This window comes from Gekko japonicus, unplaced genomic scaffold, assembly GCF_001447785.1.
Source record: "Gekko japonicus isolate JY-2015 unplaced genomic scaffold, Gekko_japonicus_V1.1 scaffold1579, whole genome shotgun sequence".
Lineage (NCBI taxonomy): Eukaryota > Metazoa > Chordata > Lepidosauria > Squamata > Gekkonidae > Gekko > Gekko japonicus.
Window position 1 is genome coordinate 303,301 of NW_015161443.1, and position 24,518 is coordinate 327,818.

The 24,518-nt window shown below is 44.8% G+C and overlaps 2 protein-coding genes across 2 annotated transcripts in view; both read left to right on the plus strand.

Moving 5' to 3' along the window:
* LOC107125604 (keratin, type II cytoskeletal 8-like) overlaps positions 1-3,592 on the plus strand; it is a 15,868-nt gene extending 12,276 nt beyond the window's left edge. Inside the window, exons 5-6 of the mRNA XM_015429035.1 lie at positions 1,022-1,189; positions 3,428-3,592. Coding sequence (XP_015284521.1) covers positions 1,022-1,189; positions 3,428-3,592 — 333 coding nt within the window. The remainder of the gene's footprint in view (positions 1-1,021; positions 1,190-3,427) is intronic.
* Positions 3,593-4,440: 848 nt separating this feature from the next.
* On the plus strand, positions 4,441-9,043 carry LOC107125608 (keratin, type II cytoskeletal 2 oral-like). Its single transcript, XM_015429039.1, has 2 exons — positions 4,441-4,560; positions 8,358-9,043. Exons 1-2 carry the CDS (start codon positions 4,453-4,455, stop codon positions 8,580-8,582), a joined length of 333 nt encoding a protein of 110 aa, XP_015284525.1. The 5' UTR covers positions 4,441-4,452; the 3' UTR covers positions 8,583-9,043.
* The last annotated feature ends 15,475 nt before the right edge of the window (positions 9,044-24,518 follow it).

The window sequence follows — 24,518 nt, forward strand, 5'->3', positions numbered from 1 at the left end:
GGACCTCAGCAGGGTATAATGCCATAGAATCTACTGCCCAAAGCAGCCATTGTTTCCAAGAGACCTGATCTGGGTCATCTGGACATCAATTTTAATAGCCGAAGCCCTGACTGCTACGTCACATTGGCTGTCATACAGGAGCCATCTCAGCAGGATATAAGGACACAGAGTCCACCATTTTCTCCAGGGGAACTGATCTCTGCCATCTGGAAAGCAGTTGTAATTCTGTGTGATCTTCAGCCCCCACCTGGAGATTTGCAACCATGGTTTCCCCCAACAGACACTAAGGGGAAATTTATTTTACCTCAGAACATCAACAGCAAACTGTTTAGAATGTTAGAGGGAAAGGCCAGTGAGGCCGCGTATGCAAACGACCTCTGTGTTCCAAGGCAAAGGCGAATCAGGCCACATATGCAAATGACCTCTGTGTTCTGACTGGCTGTGGGGGGGAGAGGAAGAGCAAACTGTTTAGAATGTTGGAGGCAGGACTCAGGCAAAGCAGCCAGTGGATAGGGAGACCCTATGAATGACAGATCAGAGAGCGAACTGATTTTGGAGCGTGTTGGAATGTTCAGGGGAGTCCATGACCAAAACAGGATTATATATACTTGAGGATGGGAGAGGACGGGGGGGGGGAGAGATTGCTTTAGAAGCCGCTGATGTCACAGTGGCCCTAAACTCTGCATTGAAAGAGCCTTTTCCTTGCTGCAGAGTCTAGGGTGCTGAGGTCTGGTGGGTGAGGGGGGTTATTCAGTTTTAGTCATGAACCAATGTGTAGTCTGCTGATATTACAAATTCAGGTATTTCTTTGGACTTGGCTTTTTATTTTAACACAGTTATATATTTCAAGGATCCTAACACTGTAACCCTAAGCAGAGTTATACTCTTCTGTGTCTGTTTAAATTAATGGTCTTTGAAGGATGTAGCTTTGTTTAGTTTGGGACTGTAATTGCACATTAATTCTCCATTCTCTTGCCTGGGAAGACACATACAAACTTGGAAGATTTAATATTGCTTTCAGGAGCTAACGGAACTTCAGAGAAGAGTCCATGATGGCCCCAGTGACATTGTCTTCATGAATAAGCATGGAAACCTGAATATAGACAACTTCTTGGAAGAGGTTAGGTGCCAATATGAAGAGATTGCGCAGAGGAGCAAAGAAGAAGTGGATGCACGGTGCCAAGGCAAAGTGAGTTGTGAATTGCAGTAGGACACTGCAGGGCCTGAACACTTTAATAAATACAGTTGTGTTGCTTTGAGCTCAAGAATGATGGATGGCTCTCAGATCTATTTAAAATGCCAGTTGCTTTGACCTAGATGAATACAGTATTCAGTCATCAGGAAGTGTTTATATTTGAATTAGATTTACTCTGTACCTTGTTAGCTGGCAGTTCCAACCTAAGCAGATACACTCTTCTAATTCCATATAAGGCAATGGTGTAGCTCTGCTTAGGATGACATTGTTGGCGCATTCAGTCCATTAGTATTGCTAATGGCCACTTTCTCTTGGTTCGTACAGCTGACAAAGTAGGTTCCTAAAAGGGGTCACTAGAAGGGATGACACTGCAATACATAATACAGAGTTGTTTAGCAAAGATTAGTGGTAGCAATAGGGAGCCACAGACACTCCAGATCACCAGATCACCGAAGCACTTGCATGTATGATATCTGCAGTTTTTTTTTATTTATCATTCGATTTATATACCGCCCTAACCCCCCCATGGGGGTCTCTGGGCGGTTTACAGTTTGTAGTGCTAGTCACTTTGTAATTCCCTAACTATGGGCACATTCTCAGGGGTTGGGTCAGCCTACCTAGCACCCCGGTGGTGGCGGCTCTCACTTCTGGCCTCCGGTCTCCGGCTGCCTCGGCTCTCAGCTGTCTTCCTTCGGTCAGCATTTGGTATGTGCCTGCTGAGGACAGGAGACCTCCCACCCCCCACTGGCAGTCCTGTGGGGGGAAAAATAGGGAAAAAAATTACAGTTGGTGATGGTGTGATGTCACTTAAGGGAAAACCATGGATTCCTCTCTAGGAATCACTAGAAACTCTATGGTTTTGCCATGGAGTTTCCAGTGATTACTAGAGAGGTGTGGCACTGGGCAAAACTCACTTGGGTGGTAGTGAACCCTGAAGGACTTGTGGGGGGCACCTCACTTTCCCCTGTATCCCCTTTCCCCCAACTATTTCCTCTTTCCCCCTTCTGCAAACCCTCATAACTTCTTCCCTTTCCCTGCCTCATTCTCTCCCTCGCAGCCATTCACCAGCCTTCCTTTTATCTCCCTCCCATCTTCAGCTTTATTAGTTATTTATTTGCTTCATTTATAACATACCTTTCTCCACCATGAGGACCAAAGCAGCTTATATTATTCTCCTCTCCTCCTTTTTAACCTCACAACAACCCTGTGGGGTAGGTTAGGCTGAAAGTATTGACCAACCTAAAATCACCCAGTGAGCTTCCACAGGAAGATGGGAATTTGAACCTGGGTCTCCCAGATCCAGTTCTGAAGCTTTAACCTCCACACCACGCTGGCTTTCATGCAGTGGCTGTGGCTAAACAGCAGCAAGCAGCTAGGCCTCGTTGAATCATCAGTTGAAGTGGTATCCAGTCACCTAGTGGTCGCTGCCAGGGCAAGGATTGCCAGCCTCCAGGTGGGACCTGGAGAGCTCCCAGAATTACAACTGATCTTCAGATGACAAAGATGGGTCCCCCCCGTTTTTTTAAGGTTTCAGATTTTTCTGCAAACTTGGAGCATTTTTTAGGTTTGTAGAAAGGTCTCTCTTTTCTACAGCTCCAGTCACTGGATTTAAGTATCAGGGCTATTTTTGGGCAGGAACGCACAGGAACGGAGTTCCGGTTGGCTCCTGAGTTGGCCATGCCCAGCAGGAGCTCATTAGCATAACAGGCCACACCCAACAGCAGAAACGTATTAGAATTGGCTACATTAGGGGTGTGTGGCCTAACATGCAAAGGAGTTCCTGCTACAAAAAAAGCCCTGGGTTTGGACAACAAACAAGGTAAACAGAATAAGAAGCAAAAGGTGGGTGTGGCCGAATGACCACACTTCTGGTAACATGGTGTGTGGCCTAATATGCTAATGAGCTGTGCTATCAGGGGTGTGGCCTAATATGCTAATGAGTTTCTGCTGTTGGGTGTGACCTATTATGCTAATGAGTTCCTGCTAATGAGTTCCTACAAAAAAAAGCCCTGAGTATCCTCAATTTAGGCTGACTTCACTATTAGAATATAAGATGTTAGAGGCAACATCTTCCTCAAATATGCATAACTGGTTTTCCTTAAGATCAATTGTAAGGAAGTTTGTACACAGGCACATCATGGAGTAATCTGTGCTAGCTCCAACACTCAATGTATATGTGTATATATATCGATTTGGAACCTCCTTAACCATGTTCTCATGGTCCTGTTTCAGTATGAGGAACTTCATACCATGTGCTGCATACACCGTGAACACCTGCTCAACAGCCACCAGGAGCTCCAAGAACTGACCCACCGCATCCAAACACTAAAGATGGAAATTGGAAAGCTCAAGAAAAAGGTTAGGCAGCAGCTCACCCTCACCTTCAGAACTGTTTGAGAAACTGAATGGGATTTGGGACATTTTATTGATTTAACAAATCTAATTATCATAATCAATGGCAGTCTTTTGTGTAGATAAATGTTTTTTTCAGGATAAGAATCAGAAATGTATTTATTTCCAATTGAAATTAGATGTTTACCGTACTTTATCTCTGAAGAGTGAAACACTGGCTCTGGCTGGTTATTCTTATTCTCTTCCTGGATGCCACTTTGATTTTTTCCCCTCATTGGATGAGGAAGAACAAAAACAGTTAATGGAAAAATAACATTCATTCCTGGGACTGCCAGATGGTCACTGAGATGAGCATCCTGGTTCCTTATAGAGTATCTTAGCAAATTGAAGCTAGACAAATTCACTGTATCTGAAGAAGTGTTTGTGCACACAAAGCTTATACCTTGAATACAACTTTGTTGGTCTGAAGCTAGACATATGCACTCTATCCTTCTTCCCCATTTTTAAAATGATATGGGTGCTTGGTTATCTTTCCTTCACTATTTCCTGTAGTGCAGATCTGGAAATCTATAGTAGGGATGCATATTTGCATATTGCCCAAGCCGAAAATATACCAAAATTAACCACTTTGCCTCAGCACTATTATATCGAAGTAAAAACATACACTCCTGGAATTCCGAGTCTAACAAAAAGTTATCTCCCAGAATTTCAGGTGTTTTTTTGGGTTTTAAGTAAGGTTGCCATCAGTGTTCCCTCTAAGAAATTGTAAGGAAGTTTGTACACAGGCACAACATGGAGTAATCTTTGTCAGCTCCAACACTCAATGTATATGTGTATATATATCGATTTGGAACCTCCTTAACCATGTTCTCATGGTCCTGTTTCAGTATGAGGAACTTCATACCATGTGCTGCATACACCGTGAACACCTGCTCAACAGCCACCAGGAGCTCCAAGAACTGACCCACCGCATCCAAACACTAAAGATGGAAATTGGAAAGCTCAAGAAAAAGGTTAGGCAGCAGCTCACCCTCACCTTCAGAACTGTTTGAGAAACTGAATGGGATTTGGGACATTTTATTGATTTAACAAATCTAATTATCATAATCAATGGCAGTCTTTTGTGTAGATAAATGTTTTTTTCAGGATAAGAATCAGAAATGTATTTATTTCCAATTGAAATTAGATGTTTACCGTACTTTATCTCTGAAGAGTGAAACACTGGCTCTGGCTGGTTATTCTTATTCTCTTCCTGGATGCCACTTTATTTTTCCCCCATTGGATGAGGAAGAACAAAAACAGTTAATGGAAAAATAACATTCAATCCTAGGACTGCCAGATGGTCACTGAGATGAGCATCCTTGTTCCTTATAGAGTATCTTAGCAAATTGAAGCTAGACAAATTCACTGTATCTGAAGAAGTGTTTGTGCACACAAAGCGTATACCTTGAATACAACTTTGTTGGTCTGAAGCTAGACATATGCACCCTATCCTTCTTCCCCATTTTTAAAATGATATGTGTGCTTGGTTATCTTTCCTTCACTGTTTCCTGTAGTGCAGATCTGGAAATCTATAGTAGGGGTGTACATTTGCATATACCCAAGCCAAAAATATACCGAAATTAAGCTCTATTATATCTAAGTAAAAACATACACTCCTGGAATTCCGAGTCTAAAAAAAAGTTATCTCCCAGAATTTCAGGTGTCTTTTTGGGTTTTAAGTAGGGTTGCTATCAGTGTTTTCTTCAGCCAAACAGGAGCCGATCAGAACAGCACTTTGAACAAGCCAACAGGAGCTGGTATACTGGGAAATGTTAAGATTTGACAGGGGGAGGTTTAGTCAGGAACAGTGTTCCCTCTAAGCTGAGTTCGAGTGAGCTAGCTCACAGTTTTTTAGCCTCCAGCTCACACATTTTGCAAACTAATTTATGCAGTAGCCAAATTACTGGCTCACAACTTTAATGCCAGTAGCTCACAAAGTAGAATTTTTGCTCACAAGATTTCACAGCTTAGAGGGAGCATTGGTTGCCATCCCCCCAATGGGGGTGGGGTTTTCCGTGCTTTCAGGGACCCCAATTCGCCACTGGCCAGCTGGCTGGTGGGGTAACCCCACCCCCAAAGAGCCTCGTCGCACCTGATGTGTCCGGTGTGATCATGTCACCAGGAGGTGATGTCATCACACTGAGCACATTGTACGGGGGATGCTCCAGCATTTGGCTAAAAACTCTATGGTGACCATAGAATTTTTAGTCAAATGCTACAGTGTCTCCTGCATGACATGCCTGGAGTGATGATGTCATAAGAACATAAGAGAAGCCCATACAGTCCAACACTCTGTCACACAGGGGCCAAAAATACCAGGTGCCATCAGGTGGTCCACCAGTAGGGCCAGGACACTAGAAGCCCTCCCACTGTTGCTCCCCCCCAAGCACCAAGATTGTGAGTTCCTATCTATACCTTGTGGCTAATAGCCACTGATGGACTTCTGCTCCATATGTTTATCTAATTCCCCTTTGAAGTAGTCCATGCTTGAGGCCACCACCATCTCCTGTGGCAGTGAATTCCATGTGTTAATCACTCTTAGGGTGAAGAAGTCACTTCTGGGTGACATCATTGTGGTTTGTGCACAAAGTGTTATGCACCAAAAAATCCCGGAGAGCATCAGGTAAGGACCTGGCAACCCTAGTTTTAGGCTCTTCCTCTCAGCCAATGGCCCTGTAATTTTTAAAGAAAAAAGGGAAGGAAGGCATGATTGACCTGTGTTCTGAATTGCAGCCACTGTCCCTCCCTTCTGTTAGAAGACAGAGCCTGGCTGATGGGCCAGTGCCTGGACTCCTGGCTGCAAACTGTTGACTGTCATCAGGGCTTTGCGAGGCTTTGGAGACTTCTACCAATTTTCATTCCACCTCCATCTGAACCTAATAGTTTTCATAGTATCAGCAGGTAGATATATAAAATATGTTTTTGATACCTTTGCCAACTGGAAACCATTTCATGTCCCCATATTCTGTCCTAACCATAGCTTTTCTTGTCCAGAGTACAGGTTGTACATCAAAGCAATCAGTTGTTCAGTCACACCCTTCTCTTTTAAAATTGTAATCTATAAAACACAAACTGATTTTCTTCTGGAATACTCTGGTATGCTCCAGTAAGTAACCATTGTAAATTTGCAATATGATCTCTGGCCCTCTTGCTTTTCTGAATCCAGCTTGAACATGTGGCAATTATTGTTCCATATATGGTAAGAGTCTTGTAAATTTGTGAGCATCACTTTGCTTGGGAAATTAATATGATGGTCCAATAGTGGCTGAAATATTTGATATCTCCTCCTTTTCAGAATCTGAATGTAGGTAGAGCATTTCTAGTGTTTATAGTCTGTAATTTTCTGACTGAAAAGGTCCTAATCCTATCTGTTTCAGTTCACTCACACCCAGGATCCTGATGTTTAACTGGTCTATTTCTCATTTTATGATTTTGAGCTGAGCTTAGCTTGATTCATAATACTCACATTCCATGTTCGTATTTTGTGTCATACAGCTGTGTCGTACAGCTTTTGCATCTATTCACACCAGCACCTTTTCCTAACACATCAGAAACTAGACAAAGTCATTCAGGATTCTGAAACCAGGGGAGATTTTTGAGGGAACCCTAATTACAGTCTTGTATCTGCAAAGTCAAGAAACCATGGTTGAACATGCTTCTACAAGTGGGGGACCTGCAAGTACTTGTGTGGGGGATCTCACTTTATACTGCCCCACTCTTTCTTCGGTCCTCCTTTCCCTGAAAGTCCTGTCTCTACATATCCATCCCACTGACCAGCCAACCTAGCTCTTATCTTCCCTGCTGCTGTCTTCAGCTTTCCCTCTTTCCCCCTTCAGCTGGCAACCTCCACCTGAGAAAATTATGGCCCAGTTTTGTGATACCAGCCACTGGGCTGGGCCCAGTTGTGTGTCGATGGCCACTGGACTCAGCTGCATGGTTGGGAACCTGAAAAGACTTGTGGGGTACCTCATTTCCCATTCCCTTCCCCACAATGTTTCCTATATCCCTCCACATCCTCACTTTTCCCTGCTTCCTTCTCTCCTTTCCACCCACCAACAAACCTACCTCTCTTATCTGCCCCTGCATCTTCAGCTATACTTATTATTTCACTTCACCCAACCCTTTTCACAATAGGGACCCAAAGCAGCTTAAATAATTCTCTTCTCTGTTTTATCCTCACAACTGCTCTGTGAGATATGTTAGTCTGAGAATGTTTAAATGGCCCAAGGTCAGCCAGTGAGCTTGCGTGGCAGAGTGGTGATTTGAAGTTGGCTCTCCCAGATACTAATCTAAAATTCTAACCACTACACCACACTGGTTTATATGGGGGGCTGCTGTTGAGAAGTTGCAAGCAGCCAGTTCTGGGTAACTTATGCAAGTCTTGTGGTATCAGGTTGCCCAGTGGCTACTGCTAGGTGTGGCCCTAATCAGTTCTCACTCAAAGGTCATAATAGACATGGAAAGGGCCCTGCTGCCTCCCCATGCCTTTACTGACAGAAACCAAGGCTTGAATGCTGGTGATATTGTGTGGTTGCCTAGCAATTGCTGCTGGGGGCATTCATTTCTTAAAGCTACAAAAGTTTCTCCTTTTTGGGGGGCGGTTACCATGTTTTTGGGGGGGGGTTAGGTTTCAGATTTTTCTGCAAACTTGGGGTGTTTTTCAGGTTTACAGAAAGATTTGCCTTGTCTGTTCATGGTTCCAGTCTCCAGATTTAATTATCATCAAATTTGGCAATGTTGAGAATTAGATTTTTCCTTTTTCACCCAGAACACCAGGCTGCAGGAAACCATTGCTGATTCTGAGCAACGTGGTGATTGTGCCCTCCAAGATGCCAACGAAAAACTTCATGACTTGGAACATGCCCTTCAGAAGGCCAGAGATAAGTTCACTCGACTGCAACGAGATTTTCAGGAGCAGCTGAATAACCAACTGGCACTAGAGACTGAGATTACCATCTGTAGAAAACAGCTGAAAAGAAGGGATTGCAGGTAGATGGAACACATGACATATAAAGCTCAAACCTCCATGCATGACGATGCCACCATAGGATGAATAACACACTCTCGTCCCACCGGCACTGGTGTTACTACACTAGCATCTCTACCTAGGAGAGTGATGGGTTTCTGGGGCTAGAATCACCACAGGATTTTTCTGTTACAGGTTCCTGCCTACCCTACTGCCCTGGAGCACTCAGCAGGATTTTTAAAAATTTGAGGCGATAGAATCCATAGAAACTCACTCTAGCCAGGATAGCTAACTGTATGATGATGAGGTAAACTGCCAGAAAACACATGATTTGCTTTTTTACAACTGAGCAAAAATAAATTTCATTGGGGGGGTCGGGAACAACACATACAGCAGAGATAAATACTAACTCTTAACCGGGAGTTGTGAGATGTTAGGTTAGCTCTCCTGGATGTTAAATCTCCCAAAATAATAGACTTGAGGACATCCACTGAAGCTGAAGGGTAGTAGATTGAGGAGGGACAAAAGGAAATACTTCTTTACCCGAAGAGTGATTAAAATGTAGAATTCGCTGCCAGAGGCTATAATGATAGCCGCAGGATGTAACAATTAGATAGATTCATAAAGGAAGGATAGGTCTATCAGTGGCTACTAGCTATGGTGACTAAAGGGGACCTCCACATTCAAAGGCAGTCAACTTCCTAATCCCAGAGCCAGAAGGCAACATCAAGGGATGGCCTTGGCCTCTAGCCGTCCTGAGCCTGCTCTGGCAGAGAGGGCAGGGTATAAATTGGAAAATAAATAAATTAAAATAAAATAAATGCCCTGTTGCTGGCCCTCCAGAAGAACTGGTTGGCCACTATGTGAGACAGGATGCTGGACTAGATGAACCACTGGTCTGATCCAGCAGGGCTCTTACGTTCTTCAGTTTTTAATAGTACATGCCTTAGGAAAAACACGGTCTCAGACAGGTTTGTAACATAGAAATACACTAATCTACTGCAACTAAATTACACACCAGATCCAGCATATGTTGCTGGCATACTGAGACACCTTAGTATACTCAGTTCCTCAGGAAAACTTAACCAAAGACATGGTGTCTTCTCAGATCTTTAATTCACACTTCTTTTAAGCTGACTCTTTTCTCTCATTACCAACCTTTAACTCTCAACCCACATAACCTAATTCCTGACCAATGCTCCCTCTAAACTGTGGAGTCTTGCGAGCAAAAATTCTACTTTGTGAGCGACTGGCATTAAAGCTGTGAGTGAGCAATTTGGCTACTGCATCAATTAGTTTGCTCTAGAGCCCCTCCTTCCTGAGCTAAGGCAAAAATGTGTGAGCTGGAGGCTAAAAAACTGTGAGCTAGCTCACCCAAACTCAGCTTAGAGGGAACACTGTTCCTGACTAAACCTCCCCCTGTCAAATCTTAACATTTCCCAGTATACCAGCTCCTGTTGGCTTGTTCAAAGTGCTGTTCTGATTGGCTCCTGTTTGGCTGAAGAAAATTTCTGTGTTCTCCTGTCACAACAATCAAACAGTGAACTTCAGCCCTCAGAATCATTTCTACCTCGGAAGCTGAAAGGAAGTCTAGCTCAAATTTGTGGAACATTTTCAAATTTGGGGATTTAAAATCTAAAAAACCCACCACCCTAAATGTTAACTCTTAGGGTACAATAGCATATTAGATATAGTTCTGTGAGCATTTTTAGGCATCATTTTTAAATGCAGTTTCCTGATGGGTAGCCTAGCCACGTTAGTCTGTAGCAGCGAAATACAACAGGAGTCCGATGGCACCTTGAAGATTAATCAAATTTATTCCAACATAAACTTTTCTTAGTCAGATGCATAGGAATGTAAATCTAGTACAGGATGACATGAGATAAGCAGATACAGTAGGAAGTTGCAGAGATATAGCTGGAGTAATTAACATATGTCATGGGAAATGCAAGATATTAGCACTTATAGTGAGTATGAAATGACAGATCCCTGTTAAGTCCTAGCTAAGAGATAGTGTTAGACTTTTTCATGAATGATAAGGCAGCAATTTCCCTTTCTGTGTCGCCTTGGAAATTCTTCTGGAAGAGAACAGTGACTGTAAGATCATGAAATGCCCTGAAAAATTAAAAATTGTGCCCTTCTGGTTTCTGAATATTGTGGTTTTTACTGTCAAATTGTTGTCTAGTCATTGTTTTGTCCAATGTCAAAGGGCTTTGTCAGCCCATGTCAGCATATGTTACATTTCAGGATGAGCAAGCTGATATTGCTAGGTTCTGTACAATACTGCCTGACGGTGTATGGGGACAAAGTTGGTTTGCTGCAGGGTTCCCAATTTTGTGTATCTGTTAAGTGGTGCATAGTTGTTGGTGAGAAGTTGTTTCAGGTCTGTAAACAATGAGAGATCATTCTCCATGACTGGTGGAAAGTGGGTTATAATTATAAACTGTTACCCCGGTTTCAGCTGTCAGCTGTAGGTAACAAGTGGTGTTCTTTTGCTCACTGCATTGGTCTGTTGTACAGCAGTCTGTTTCTGAGTACTATTCTGGCTTTGCCACTCTGTTTCTTTGCTTCATTGGGTGGATTTTGTAATACGAAGAATGCCTGCCATAAATCTTTCAAGAGTCACTGTCATAGTGGCTAGAACAAATGCAGTTTTAACATAGTGCTTGAGTAGAGACAATGGATTGTTTGCTAGGTTTTTGGTGGTAGCTGGAAGCATGTAGATATGTATGGTAGCCAGTGGATTTGCTGTCTAATGTGTTGCTTCTTTGTCCGTCATGGAGTTGTACAGTAGTGTCTAGAAAGTGTCCATGCTTTATGGACTGATCCATGGCTAGGTGGATGGCGGGTTGTTAATTGTTATGCATATTAACAACTTTGATCCCACCATCATTCTAACTAAGATTCCATCCACATAACAGGTACATTTTCTAGACACTACTGTACAGTTGCATTATGGACACAGAAGCTCCACTTTATACCAGAAATCTACTGATCTTGGATTCTAATTACTTCAGCCCTACCACTATAGCTTCTTATTATATCTGCTTATCTCATTTCATACTGTACTGGATATTACACCCCCCATTCACCTTTTTGTAGTGTATATAAATTCATCCTGGTACATTTACATTCGAATGCATCTGATGAAGAGAGCTCCGGCTCACAAAAAGTTATGCTGGGATAAATTTTGTTAGTTTTGAGACTCCTGGTTTATTTTTTAAATGTAGCCACTGAGGCTGTAGTTTGAATTGGAGAATTGGCATGGGAAGAGGGGATCTCCTTGGCTCTCTAGAGCCCACTGTTTTCTCACTGGTAATCGAACAGTAAAGAAGTGGGTGCCTACAATTTGGACTCCTTGTTTATTTTTAAATGGCTAAATGCAACAGATTCTCCCCCTTCAAAATACCTAGAGACAGCATATGCATATCTGTCTAGGTGTCGGACCTGAACCTGACATACCGCCCCCCTCAAGCTCACCCTTCCCCCATCTTATCAGGATATATTCTGTGAAACGAAGAAGGGTGGGGCTCCTCACATGCTTAGAAGCAACCCATTCATTTTCTTCAGGACCAAAATCCTTCCATTTGATCAGATACTGCAACTATCCTCGGAACAAACTGGAATCCAAAACCTCTTCGACTACATGGTGGGGTTCCCCATCGATTGGAAGAGGAGGTAAAGCTGGAGGTTTGTGTGCCCAGGGTGAAGGTCCTGGGTCCCATTTCAAGGGCCTGTAATGAAACACAGGATGCAAATACCACAAAGATTTAGGCAGGTCAAGTTCAACAGCAACTTTGTTAATGATGCGTACAACCTTAAAGGGTCCTATGTATTTCCACCCCAACTTTTGGCGGGGCTGCAGTCCCTTTATATGCTTGGTAGAAATGTACACAGAGTCACCAGGGGCAAGATCCCACTCTGGGCATCTTTTCCCATCAGCATACTTCTTATAGTCCTTTTTGGCCTTTTCTAAAGTCTCTTGGAGTACCTCCCAATTTTTTGTAACGTTAGACCACCATAGCTGCGCATCACTGGTGATAGGCTGAGTTAAGTCGACCAGAGGAAGAGGCCCCCCTTCATACCCGTGAACTGTCTTGAAGGGGCTTATTCCAATCGAGCTGTGGACCGAGTTATTGTAGCTGTATTTGGCAAATGGTAACAGAGATACCCAGTTATCCTGCTGATAGTTCACATAACACCATAATACTTGCTCCAGGACTTGGTTAGTCCGCTCAGTCTGGCCATCCATCTCAGGGTGGTGACTACTACTCACCCCTCGCTCAACCCCAAGGAGTTTCATGAGTTCCTTACAGAACTTGGCAATGAATTGGGTGCCACAGTCGCTCACGACCTTCCGGGGCAAACTGTGCAGCCTGATCACGTGTTGCAGGAAGAGGGTGGCCAATTGCTTAGCAGTGAGTAAGCTTTTGCATGGTAAGAAATGAGCTTGTTTGGAAAAAAGATCCACTACCACCCAGATTACTGTCTTCCCTTGACTGGCTGGTAAATCAGTGATAAAATCCATAGAAATCATGGACCAGGGGTGTTTGGGGGTTTCCAAGGGTTGCAACTGGCCTGGAACCTTCCCCACCTCCATTTACTCATAATACATGTTTGACAAGTGGCCACGTAGGTTGAAATGTCTTTACGCATGCCTGGCCACCAGAACTGCCTCTGAATGGGGTGCAGGATTTTTAGGTACCCAAAATGTCCAGAAAGCTTATTATCATGGCCTTGAGAGAAAATGTCACTCCACAAGGATATGGGTACATAAACCTTCTCCCCTTTACACCATGTGCCATTTTCTTGATGCTGCAGACCTTCCCGCACCACCAGATACAGGTCCTGCACCGAGAAGGCAGCTTTAGACTTTTCCAGCCATCCCGGGCTTTCCACCCCCCCTTTTCTTTACTTGGCTACGTGTCAGCACCGCCCCTCCCAGTTGCGCCAGGGAGAAGACAGTGTCAGTCACCTCCTCCCTCTGGATGGTGTGCTGTGGGAGGCGGGATAAAGCATTGGCCAGGAAATTAGATTTCCCCGGGAGGTATTTGATGGTGAACTGAAACCTTGAAAAGAATTTGGCACATTGCACTTGTTTAGCATTGAGGTGGCAAGGGTGCTTCTAGGTTTTTATGATCAGTCCACACCTCAAAAGGCACGCAGACTCCTTCCAACCAATGGTGCCATGTCGTGAGCGCCAGCTTAATGGCCGCTGCTTCCTTGTCCCAAACTGCCCAATCTCTCTCTGCCCCTGAACATTTCTTGGACACATATGCTATGGGGTGCAACTTGCCGTCCCCTCCCTTTTGCAGAATGCCCCCCCATTGCCACATCAGAGGCGTCCACCTGGACTATGAATTTTTCCTTTTCATTGGGATGGTGGAGGATGGGCTCGGAGGTAAATAGGGCCTTCAGATTTTCAAAGCCTTGCTGACAGTCTGGGGATCAGTCCAGTTTACTCCCCCCACCCTTCGTGGCATCAAGCCCCTTTCCTTTAGTCTTTAGCAGGTTGGTCAAAGGTAGGGACACCTGTGTGAAGTTTGGGATGAAGGTGTGATAAAAGTTCAAAAATCCTAAGAAACTCTGAAGCTGGTGCCTGGTTTTGGGGGGCTCTCACCCTGACACATCCTGGACTTTCTTAGGGTCCATCCCCAACCCTTGTTGGGTAACCTAATAGCCCAAGAAGTCTATTTCTGTCTTATGGAACTCACACTTAGGCAGCTTGGCGTACAACTGGTTATTGTAGAGAGCCATCAGGACCTCCCTCACCAACTTCACATGTGAGTCCAAATCCTGGGAATACACCAACACATCATTTAGATAACAAACCACCCCTTTTAACAAGTGCTTGTGCAAGACTTCATTGATCAAGCATGAACACACCAGGGGCCCTGGCCAGCCCGAAGGGCATGACTGTCCCAGAGGGGTGTTAAATGCAGTCTTGTGCTATCCCCTTCTCGGATTCAAACTCAGAAATAAGCATCCCGCAGATCCAATTTAGTGAAGATTTTCCCTTTGGCAGCCTCCCCCAACAAGTCTTTTATGAGGGGTAAAGGGTAAGCGTTTGACATCAACACTGCATTCAAACCTCTATAGTCAGTGCACAGCCTGAGCCCTCCGTCTTTCTTTTTCTGGAAAAGGATGGGATCTGCAAAAGGGGAGGTGGCTGGCTGGATGAAACTGCATTCAAGGTTTTTATCAATGAACCGTCATAATTCCTCTCTCTCGGCAGGGTTCATGGCATATAATTTCCCTTTAGGCAGTTTATGTCCCTCTAAGATCTCAATAGCACAGTCAGTTTTCCAATGAGGGGGGGAGCTCATCAGCCTCACATTCCTCGAACACCCTTCCCAAGTCCCAATACTCTTTGGGGATTGAGTTAAACTCCTCCTGAGCAAGGCACACCCATGCGGAAGTGGGGTGCGGTTCCACCACCCCACTCAGGGTTCCACTGGTGCTCTTTACAACAGGGGTCCAAAAATATCATTGTGCCATGGCTCCACTGCACATACGGGTCATGAGCTGCCAGCCAAGGGCTTCCCAGCACCATGGGAATTGGGCCGTGGGGTGTATTATGAAAGCACGCTGTTCCCAGTGCCCCGACACCCCCACTGGTAAAACTGCAGTCTGGTGCTGGCATGACTGCATAGTAGTGCCATCCATCTGGGTAAAAACCACAGGGTCATCTAACTTTACAATCCCAGCCCCCAGCCTCATAACCAGGGAAGGGCTAATCAGGTCGCGAGAGCAACCAGAGTCCAAGACGGCTCACACCCGCAATTGGGTTCCCCCTTCCAGGTTTAATATAATCTCAGTCAAAAAGAATAAACAGGTGCCGTCTCTCACTGCTTCTTGTGCTGGAAGATCGGAGACCTGCTGACTGGCACATTTCATAGCAGGTCCTGGTAGTTTCTTGGCATCTGAGCCCACTCTTCCTCACTGGACAAGGGGGTGTGGTCTGAAGGAATCTCAGCAGCTTGCAATGCCTGAGGGGACTTCGTACAGCACATCAGCCCCTCAGCCTCCCGGCCATGCTGCCTCTTAACCCTCTCTGGTTCCATGACATCCGGCAGCGAGATAGCCCGGCGTTCCACTTCTCAGGTTGAGGCCCTTCTTCAGCTGTGGCTTGTGGACACCACCCAGCCAGGGACACCCATGCCCTCGGGTCTCGAAGGAGGGGCCCCCCCACATCATGGGGCCCTTTGCTGATATAATTTAACCAGATTATAATGGTTCTCTGCTTCGCATGCCACCTGGATCCAGCCCGCCAGAGTAAGGGGATTGTCCTGGGCCAAAGCCTTCTTGAGCAAACTAGCATTCAGTCTCGCCCGGTAGAATTCGATGAGCACCTCTTCGGGCCACCCCAGTACCTTGGCAGCAAGGGTCTTAAATTCATCAGAATACTCTTGAACTGACCTGGTTCCCTGGTGGACCCCCCTGAGTTGGGTCCCTGCCTTCTCCAATTCCAGGGTGCCCTCGAACTGCTGCTTCAAGGCCCACAGGGAAGGTTACTAGATCCAGCAACTCCGGTGCAGCAACTTTATACAAGGCCACGTACCAGTCAGCGGCTCCCCCTCTCAATCTAGAGCCGATATAGTCTACACGTTGCTTGTCCGAGAGGAAGGTATGGCTCCATTCACGGAGCATAGTACGTACCTGGATTATGAAGAACTGCAACCTCTTGGGGCAGCCGTCAAACATGGCTTGTAGCGCATTCGGCAGCCGCCACTGGTCAGGGGTCTCGGCACGTCTCAGGACCCTCCTTTCTTCAGGCACCTCAACCCCCTCCTTTTCCGCTAGCTTTCGAATCACCTGCAGCAGTTGTCAGTTCAATTGTTGTACAAGCTCTTTCAAATGCCTCATCTCCTGCCAGAAATTGGAGGGGTTAAACAGGGTGTGTCACCCCAGGCGCCCAGTAGGTCTTTTGGGGGTCTCACCCACGTCATGCTCCGGAGTGGCCAGCATGGCCAAGTTCTCAGCCGGTTCCATAGCGCCTTCCCCCTCAGCGTCAGTCTCCAGCTCAGCATGTAGGCCCCAGGGATCAGGGGTCTGTAGGAGCATGGATTCGAACTCCACTTCCATGCTCTCGTCTCCTCTCCTGTCTAGTTGTAGAAGAGCAGTCTCAAGTGCCCCAGTGCTTGCTCTGGTACTTGGATCTGTCTCCGAGTCTCCTTCTCCATTCCCCATCATCATGGAAGAGAGGGGGTTTCAGGTAAGGGGGGGAAAGGAGTTCTGGCAATCTGTTGGACCCCAGAGTATTCACTCTTTATGGAATAGTCCTTGATTAGGTTTATTGGTAAGATTTGGACTTCTGGTCAGGTTAACACCTTTGCCAGAACTAACAAGCAATAGCACAGGGTTGGGAATTGGGGAATGGGTTCCACCCCTCAGACACACGTCACACTCTCTCAAGCATACTACAGGTCATGAAAGACTATATGACCTAACTAGCCATATCTCAAGACTCCGTTCTCCCAAGGCCACAGGTCCAGCTGGACCCTATGAATCATATGGGGGTAGCTTTGGGAAAATTACAAGCGGAGCCTCTACACAACTCCATGCACTCATTCTCACACTCTCCCCCCCTAGGAATGTCAGGGAGGACTGATAAGGTAACAAGTGGAGCCAGCAGATGTGCAAAGCGGGCAGGGGTTACAAAGGCGAAAGTGAGCATTAGCAATGTAGGGCAGCAAGCAAAACACAATAATTCATCATGGTACAAAGACATTACCTATGGTAGGGGTCCGAACCTGACACTAGGGTTCCCAACCTCCAGATGGCACCTGGAGACCTCCTGCTATCACAAGATCTCCAGATTACCAAGATCAGTTCCCCTGGAGAAAATGGCTGCTCTGGAGGGTGGACTGTATGGCATTATATCCTCAGGAGGTCCCTCCCCTCCCCAAACCCCACCCTCTCCAAGGTCTACCCCCAAAATCTCCAGGTATTTCCTGATCCAGAGCTGGCAACCCTAGATCTGACCACTGGTCTGTCTTAGTATGGTTGGCTTTAACTGACAATGGCCTCTCCAGCAGAGAGTTCCCTTCCCCAGGCTCACTACTGGAAATCTTTTTGCTAAACCTGGAATTTTTTCTGCATGCAAAAAATATATTGTCCAACTAGGCCCTTGTTGGTAATGTGAGCATATGAAGCTGCCCTTTAAGGAAACGGACCATTGGTCCATCCAACTCACCGAGGTCTGCACTGACTGACAGAGGTCTGGCTAACCATAGATGAAAGAAACATGATCAAAAAACCACTGGACTGGTGTTTGCACCTTTTTATTAACCTAGCTTTCTTTTTCCCCCCTTCCAGGCTGAACCAAGTGAACTCAGTCCACAGTTGTAAGTAACACGAAATGGTTGGTTGGATGCATATTTAAAATAAGTATTTACTGCTCTCTGTAGACAGAATCATGGAATGTTTCATTTTTCTCCCACAGCTGCTGGTGGTGGATGTCATGGGGGAAGAGGAGCCCCTAGCAGCACAAGAAACAACAGAAACTCTGGTGGTCTCTGTGACAGTGGAGGTGGCAATGATACATCAGAAATGCATTATGGATCTAGAAGTCAGGGATACAGCTTCGGAAGAGGGAGCTACAGCTTTGGTGTTGCAACCTGCTCTGGAAGTAGAACATACAACTTTGGAGGTGAAGAATGCAGATCCAAAGGAACAAACAGCTCTACAACTTGCGAGTGTGACCAAAAAGGCATGGGTACTTCAGCAAGTGAAGTGTGTACTCTAGCAGCTGATGGAGATGGTGACAGGCCTGGAAGTGAGGGACATGATTCCAGGGACATCAGCAGTGCAGAGGAATGTGTTAAAAGCCAAACAGATTATAGAAATGGAGGCTCTGCCCCAGGAACCGTTGGTGGTAGTGGGTTAGGAGATTGTGAAGGTGGAGGAAACTCTGGAAATGGGGGACAGGGTTCCAGAAATATTTGCGATTTTGGAGTAGGTGTGTGTAGCCCAAGCCCTTGTGAGACTGGAGGATACAGTTTTGGGATCAGTACTGGAAGAAGCAGATATGGTTCTAGTGGGAATGTTGGTCTTGAAAGTGGTGGTTATAGCTCTAAGGAGGGAACTGAATCTGGAACTAATGGATATGGCTATAGAGGCAGGCCTTCTTATGAAGGTAGAAGGGGTGAGTCCATTCAACCACCAGAATATAGAAATGGATATGAAAACAGTAGATGTACACAAAGATCTGGAAACAGAGAGTTTGGCTCCATGGGAATTAGGAATTCTGGAGGTATAGTACACAGCCCCATAGCTTCTGAGAGTGGAAGGTATAGTTCTGGGCACAGGGTCAACCCTAGCGGAAGCAGGTTTGGTTCAGGTATACAAGTTGGTTTTGTAAGGGGTGGATATAGTTCTCAAGACGAACCTACATATGCAACAGACAGGAATGATTCTGTTCCACGTCCTGAGTATGGAAGTCGCTATGAAGGTGAAAGAAGCTCTGGAAACAGAGAATTGGGTTCTAGAGACATTTCTAGGGGTGGAATGAGCAACCTAAGGCCTTATGAGAGTGGAGAAAATATGTCTGGAAATGGTATGTGTGGCTCTGAGAGTTCTGGGCTTATGGGTACAACAGGAGGTAGAAGTGGCTTTGGAAATGAAGAATATGGCTCCAGAATAATGAGCAATCCTAAAGGTGAAGTGTTTAGCTCAGGGGTTTATGGAACCAGAAGATGTAATTCTGGAATATAGGCATGCTTATAGTGGATCTGGAGCTGCTAGAAATGACTCCAGAGGGGTATTTGAATCTGGTGCAAAAGGATATGGGTCTTAAGCTACATGTCAATATAATTGAAAAGAGTCAATCCCACTTCCTCATTACAGTATTGATCTCTGCAGCTGTGAAAGGGGAAAGAATAAACACAATTCTGGAAGTAGCAAATTTATTTACTAAGAACTAGGTATTTCTGGGAGTTAAATGATTAGCTCAAGTGTGATCTCTGCAGCTGTGAAAGGGGAAAAATAAACACAACTCTGGAAGTAGCAGATTTATTTACTAAGAACTAGGCATTTCTGGGAGTTAAATGATTAGCTCAAGTGTTAGTGAATACACTTCTAATGAAGAGGACTGTTCCAGTAATGCCCCATATTGTTGGCAGAGTTCAGAAAATAATCCAATCCATGCTTGGGAGTTTGTTTTTAATGAATTTACTGCAACAGGATTTTGTAGAAAGAAAATAACTGACTGCAGGCCATTAATGCGACAGAGATGCCTTCAGAGCTAGGCTTGCAACCCCACCGATGAGGCCGGGTTCCCCCCCGATTTGCCCCCCCCCATTTTAGTATTTGCTGATATTCCCAAATTCCAGTATCGGTATGATACTGGGGTTCGGGGATTATTGGAATAGCTGAATTTATTCAGCTCAATTCTACCCTATGGAGAGCCAGCTGCCCCCTGAGCTAGCCCCCCTGCCTTCCTGGCCCACCCGCTGAAGCGAGCAAGCTGCCCCCCCCCAAAATTTTAGTATTTGCTGATATTTATGCTGAATTTATTCAGGTCAATTATACCCTATGGATAGCCGGCTGGCCCCCGAGCTAGCCCCCCTGCCTTCCCTGGCCCACCCGCTGAAGCGAGCAAGCTGGGGGAAGGCCTGACGTTAGCCCCCTCTGCCTTCCCTGGCCCGCCCGCCAAGGAAGGCAAGCCAGGGAAGGCCGTAGAAGAAGCGGGGAGGCATTTAAATGCCTCCCCGCTTCTTCTACGGCCTTCCCTGGCTTGCCCTCCCCTGCCTTCCCAGGTCTGCTCACTGGAGCAGGGGAGAAGGGAAACTGTTTAAATTTAAAACACTTTCCCTTGCTTCTGGGGCTCCTGCTGCCTTCGTGGTGTAACTCCCCAGCAAGAGAAGGTATTTAAAGTTTAAATACCTTCCCTTGGCCGGGGAACCACTCTGGTGAGGTGGCACCAGCCCCAGAAGCAAGGGAAAGTGTTTTAAGTTTAAACACTTTCCCTTCCTTGCCCAGCAAAGGCATTCCCTGTTCAGCCAGCCAAATCAGATTAGAAAATCTGATTTGGGTTTCGGCAGGTCCGAATAATGCCAAATAGGCATTATTCGTTTTGTTTATCAGTTCATCCGAACTGAATGCACATCCCTACCAGTGGGGGAGCCATGCCGCCGAACAGTCCCGGTATGCTCAATGTGCCCAGTGCAATGAAGTCTCCTGGAGGTGATATCATCACGCCGGGCACATTGTGTGGGGAACGCTCTAGCATTCGGGTAAAAACTCTATGGTGACCATAGAGTTTTTACCCAAATGCTGGAGCATCCCCTGAACAATGTGCCCAGCGCAATGACTGTGCATGCCAGAAGGCTCCAGGAACGGGGCTGGAGCCTCCCATTGGGATCGAGTTGAGACCTGGCAACCTAACTAACACATACTAACACAGAGCAGAGAAAGAAACAACAAGAGGTAGGCTGAACTGCAAGAGAAAACACTCAATAAACCCTAAACTAGAGAATGCTCCACAGCCCCCCCTGAGGTACAAGTGGACTAAACTACTCTTTCAGCAATATTTGCAGTAATTATTTTCAGCAATATTTGCAGTAATTAGACTTTTAGCAGGCTGTTGCTTCTCCAACACATATAGCTCTGGAGATGGAAGATATATTTCTGGTAGTGGAAGATAGGGATCTGGTGGTGGACACAACTCGGGAGAAGTGTGGGCTCATTCCATTAGGCTGTCTACCAGATGGTCCAGTGATAGCAGGCTACAATGAAGAAATGTCTCTATCCTTCTATGGACAGCAAGATCTTCAGTCCAATACTGACAGCCAGTACATCCGGCTGGAGTGCTACAAGCCCAGTTCCATTTATTTGAAGAAATAAGAAATAATTTGAAGAAATCCTGATGGAAATGTTTTGAATTTGGGGGACAAAATGTTTGGGCAGTTAGAGACATATATCTTTTTAGTTGTTTAGTGTGAACATTTTGCTAGAAGGTAATGGACAAAGCTAATTCACTATCAAACCTGTTTCTGTAATCAAGTGCCAGTGAAATTTCTGCTCATTCAGGGAATTTAAACACTCATCTTGAGGAAGTCTGGTTCTTTTCTCAGGAAAATGACATTGAACCAACAGGGTACCTTTTCATCTTTCCGATGAAGTGAATGAGGGTGGGTTTACAGGTGGGAGCTATATGTGTACACTATACGTGTGTGTCCACATGAGTTTCTGACATGGATTCTCCCAACTTGGGGGAAAATATGCAGCTATCTTTGTTCTCTGACCATACTAATGAAATTCCATAGAAATTACTATTCAAATGCATACCCACTTTTGCATATTCATACATCCCTAATTTTGTACCTATGGTATGCATGCATTTTATACTAGAGAACTTTTAAAGTTCACACATAATAAAATGCACACATACCATACATATGAATCACCACTGATTTTAAAGAACACCAAGGCATTGAAAGGAAACAGCTCATATTCTGCTTTTTATAGATTTCAAGCAGAAAGCAAAGATCTATATATATTGAATGTCCAAAGTGTGGTGAATGTTATCATAGAGATGTTGATGATCTCATACAAATGCTATGCATGTCTGAAACATCAGAGAGAAACATGAAAATATTAATAATCACGTAAATATAATAAAACTCATACATTGGAAGGGAAAATATGTAGTTTGTACATTGACAAAATTAGTCTAGGATTGTGAGCATTCTCATAAGCACAGGAGGACTTTTCATAATTTAAGACTCACCTGACCTGACCGTGCTAATCCATACTTTTGTAACCTCATAGTTGAACATAAGAACATAAGAGACACCAATGTTGGATCAGGCCAAAGGCCCATCCAGCCCAAACACCAAGGCATTGAAAGGAAACAGCTCATATCCTGCTTTTTATAGATTTCAAGCAGAAAGCAAAGTTCTATATATATTGAATGTCCAAAGTGTGGTGAATGTTATCATAGAGATGTTGATGATCTCATACAAATGCAATGCATGCCTGATAATATTAACAATCACATAAATATAATCAAACTCATACATTGGAAGGGGAAAATATGTAGTTTGTACATTGACAAAATTAGTCCAGAATTGTGAGCATTCTCATAAGCACAGGAGGACTTTTCATAAGATTACTATAATGCGCTCAATGTTAGGCTGACCTTGAAGACAACCCAGACAGTGCAATTGGTCTAGAGTGCAGCAGCCCAATTATTGCCAGGTGTCAGGTGACAGGATCACATCTGGCCTATTTTAAAACAGCTGCACTTGCTGCCAGTTTGATTCCAAGTTCAATTCAAGATGCTGTCTATGACCTTTAAAGGCCTTAACAATTTAGACTCACATAAAAGACCATCCCTCCCTATGTGCCTACTACAGTTAGGGATGTGCAAACCCCCCCCCCCCCGGTATTTTTCGGGTTCAGGGATGCTGCGCCACCGCTCCCTAGAGCATCACTTGCCCCAGAGTCCCTATCTATACCTTGTGGCTAATAGCCACTGATGGACCTCTGCTCCATATGCTTATCTAATTCCCTTTTGAAGCCGTCCATGCTTGTACTACTATAATCCATTATATTGTAATCCATTATAGTTGGATTACTATAATGCGCTCAATGTTAGGCTGACCTTGAAGACAACCCAGACAGTGCAATTGGTCTAGAGTGCAGCAGTGTTTGAGTTGCCACCTACTGGCTGTTATCTGGCTTAAGATATCCCACCTTGCAGCTACCAGAATCCATTATGTTTCTATAGTAGCTCTCACCTTCTGGAACTGGCTCCCCAAAGAGATAAGGGGGTCACCATCTTTAGAAGTTTTTGGGAGGCTCTGTAAATCTGTTCTATTTACTATGGCTTTTAATGGGGTGTAGGTGGCAGGCATGGCATTTAAAGGGATCGTGGTCCCTTTCTAATGCCTTCTCCAAGCCGCAACTCCGTGAGTGAACTCCAAAGGTGTTTAAAGGGTTCACTGTCGCCAAGTGGCAAGTTCACCTAAGCAGTGAGTTCACTGCAATCCCTTTTAAATGGGATTCAACTATCCAGGGATTCCTAAAAATTCCTGAATATTTTTGGGATTTTTCAGGCTTGCCCATTTTGGATAGCTGAAATTCAACCGCAATCTATATCCAGCTGAAAGAATATCTGGAAAATACCAATAAGGTATTATTCAGATATATTTTTTACTCGGATTTAGCTGAATGCACACCCCTAACTACAGTGTTTGAGTTGCCATCTACTGGCTGTTCTCTGGTTTAAGATATCCCACCTGGCAGCTACCAGAATCCATTCTATTTCTATAGTAGCTCTCACCTTCTGGAATTGGTCCCCAAAGAGATAAGGGGATCGCCATCTTTAGAAGTTTTGGGGAGGCTCTGTAAATCTTTTCTATTTACTATGGCTTTTAATGGGGTGTGCTATGGGAAAAAAACCGTCCCTGTCAAAAGCTCTGAGACATTTTTTTTCAAGTACCTGATGTGAATGCTAGAGACCGCTGCACACCTGCCAGGAAGTACTTGCAGTCACTGGAAATAAGTGCCTGGTAGTGGTTCTCTTATGCCAGGGGTCATCATGGTCTTCTTTAATGGCAACTACTTCTGAATAGTAAAAATATCCCATGCTATTTCCCCCCAGCCCTGACCTGTATAGCTCAAAGTAGTCCAATTTTGTCAGATCCTGGAAGCTGAGCATGGGTGGCAGGCATTTTGGTGGGAGGGGGTTACTTGGGATTTTTTAAATACTGTGTATGTTTTTAAATTTGGAACTGAAAGGCCAGCTTGAGCCACAAAGGAATGGTGTGGTATAAACATTTTAATAAACAAACAAACTTGGGCATTACTAGTCTACTTTTCACCAGATCTGATGCCAGAAGGTATTCTTGGATGTAAATCTAGCAGAACTACTGATATACTTTCACAATACCTATTGCAAAAAATGTCTTTGGCTTAATGTTGTCACAACAATTTGTAAAAAAAAAATGGGGGGGG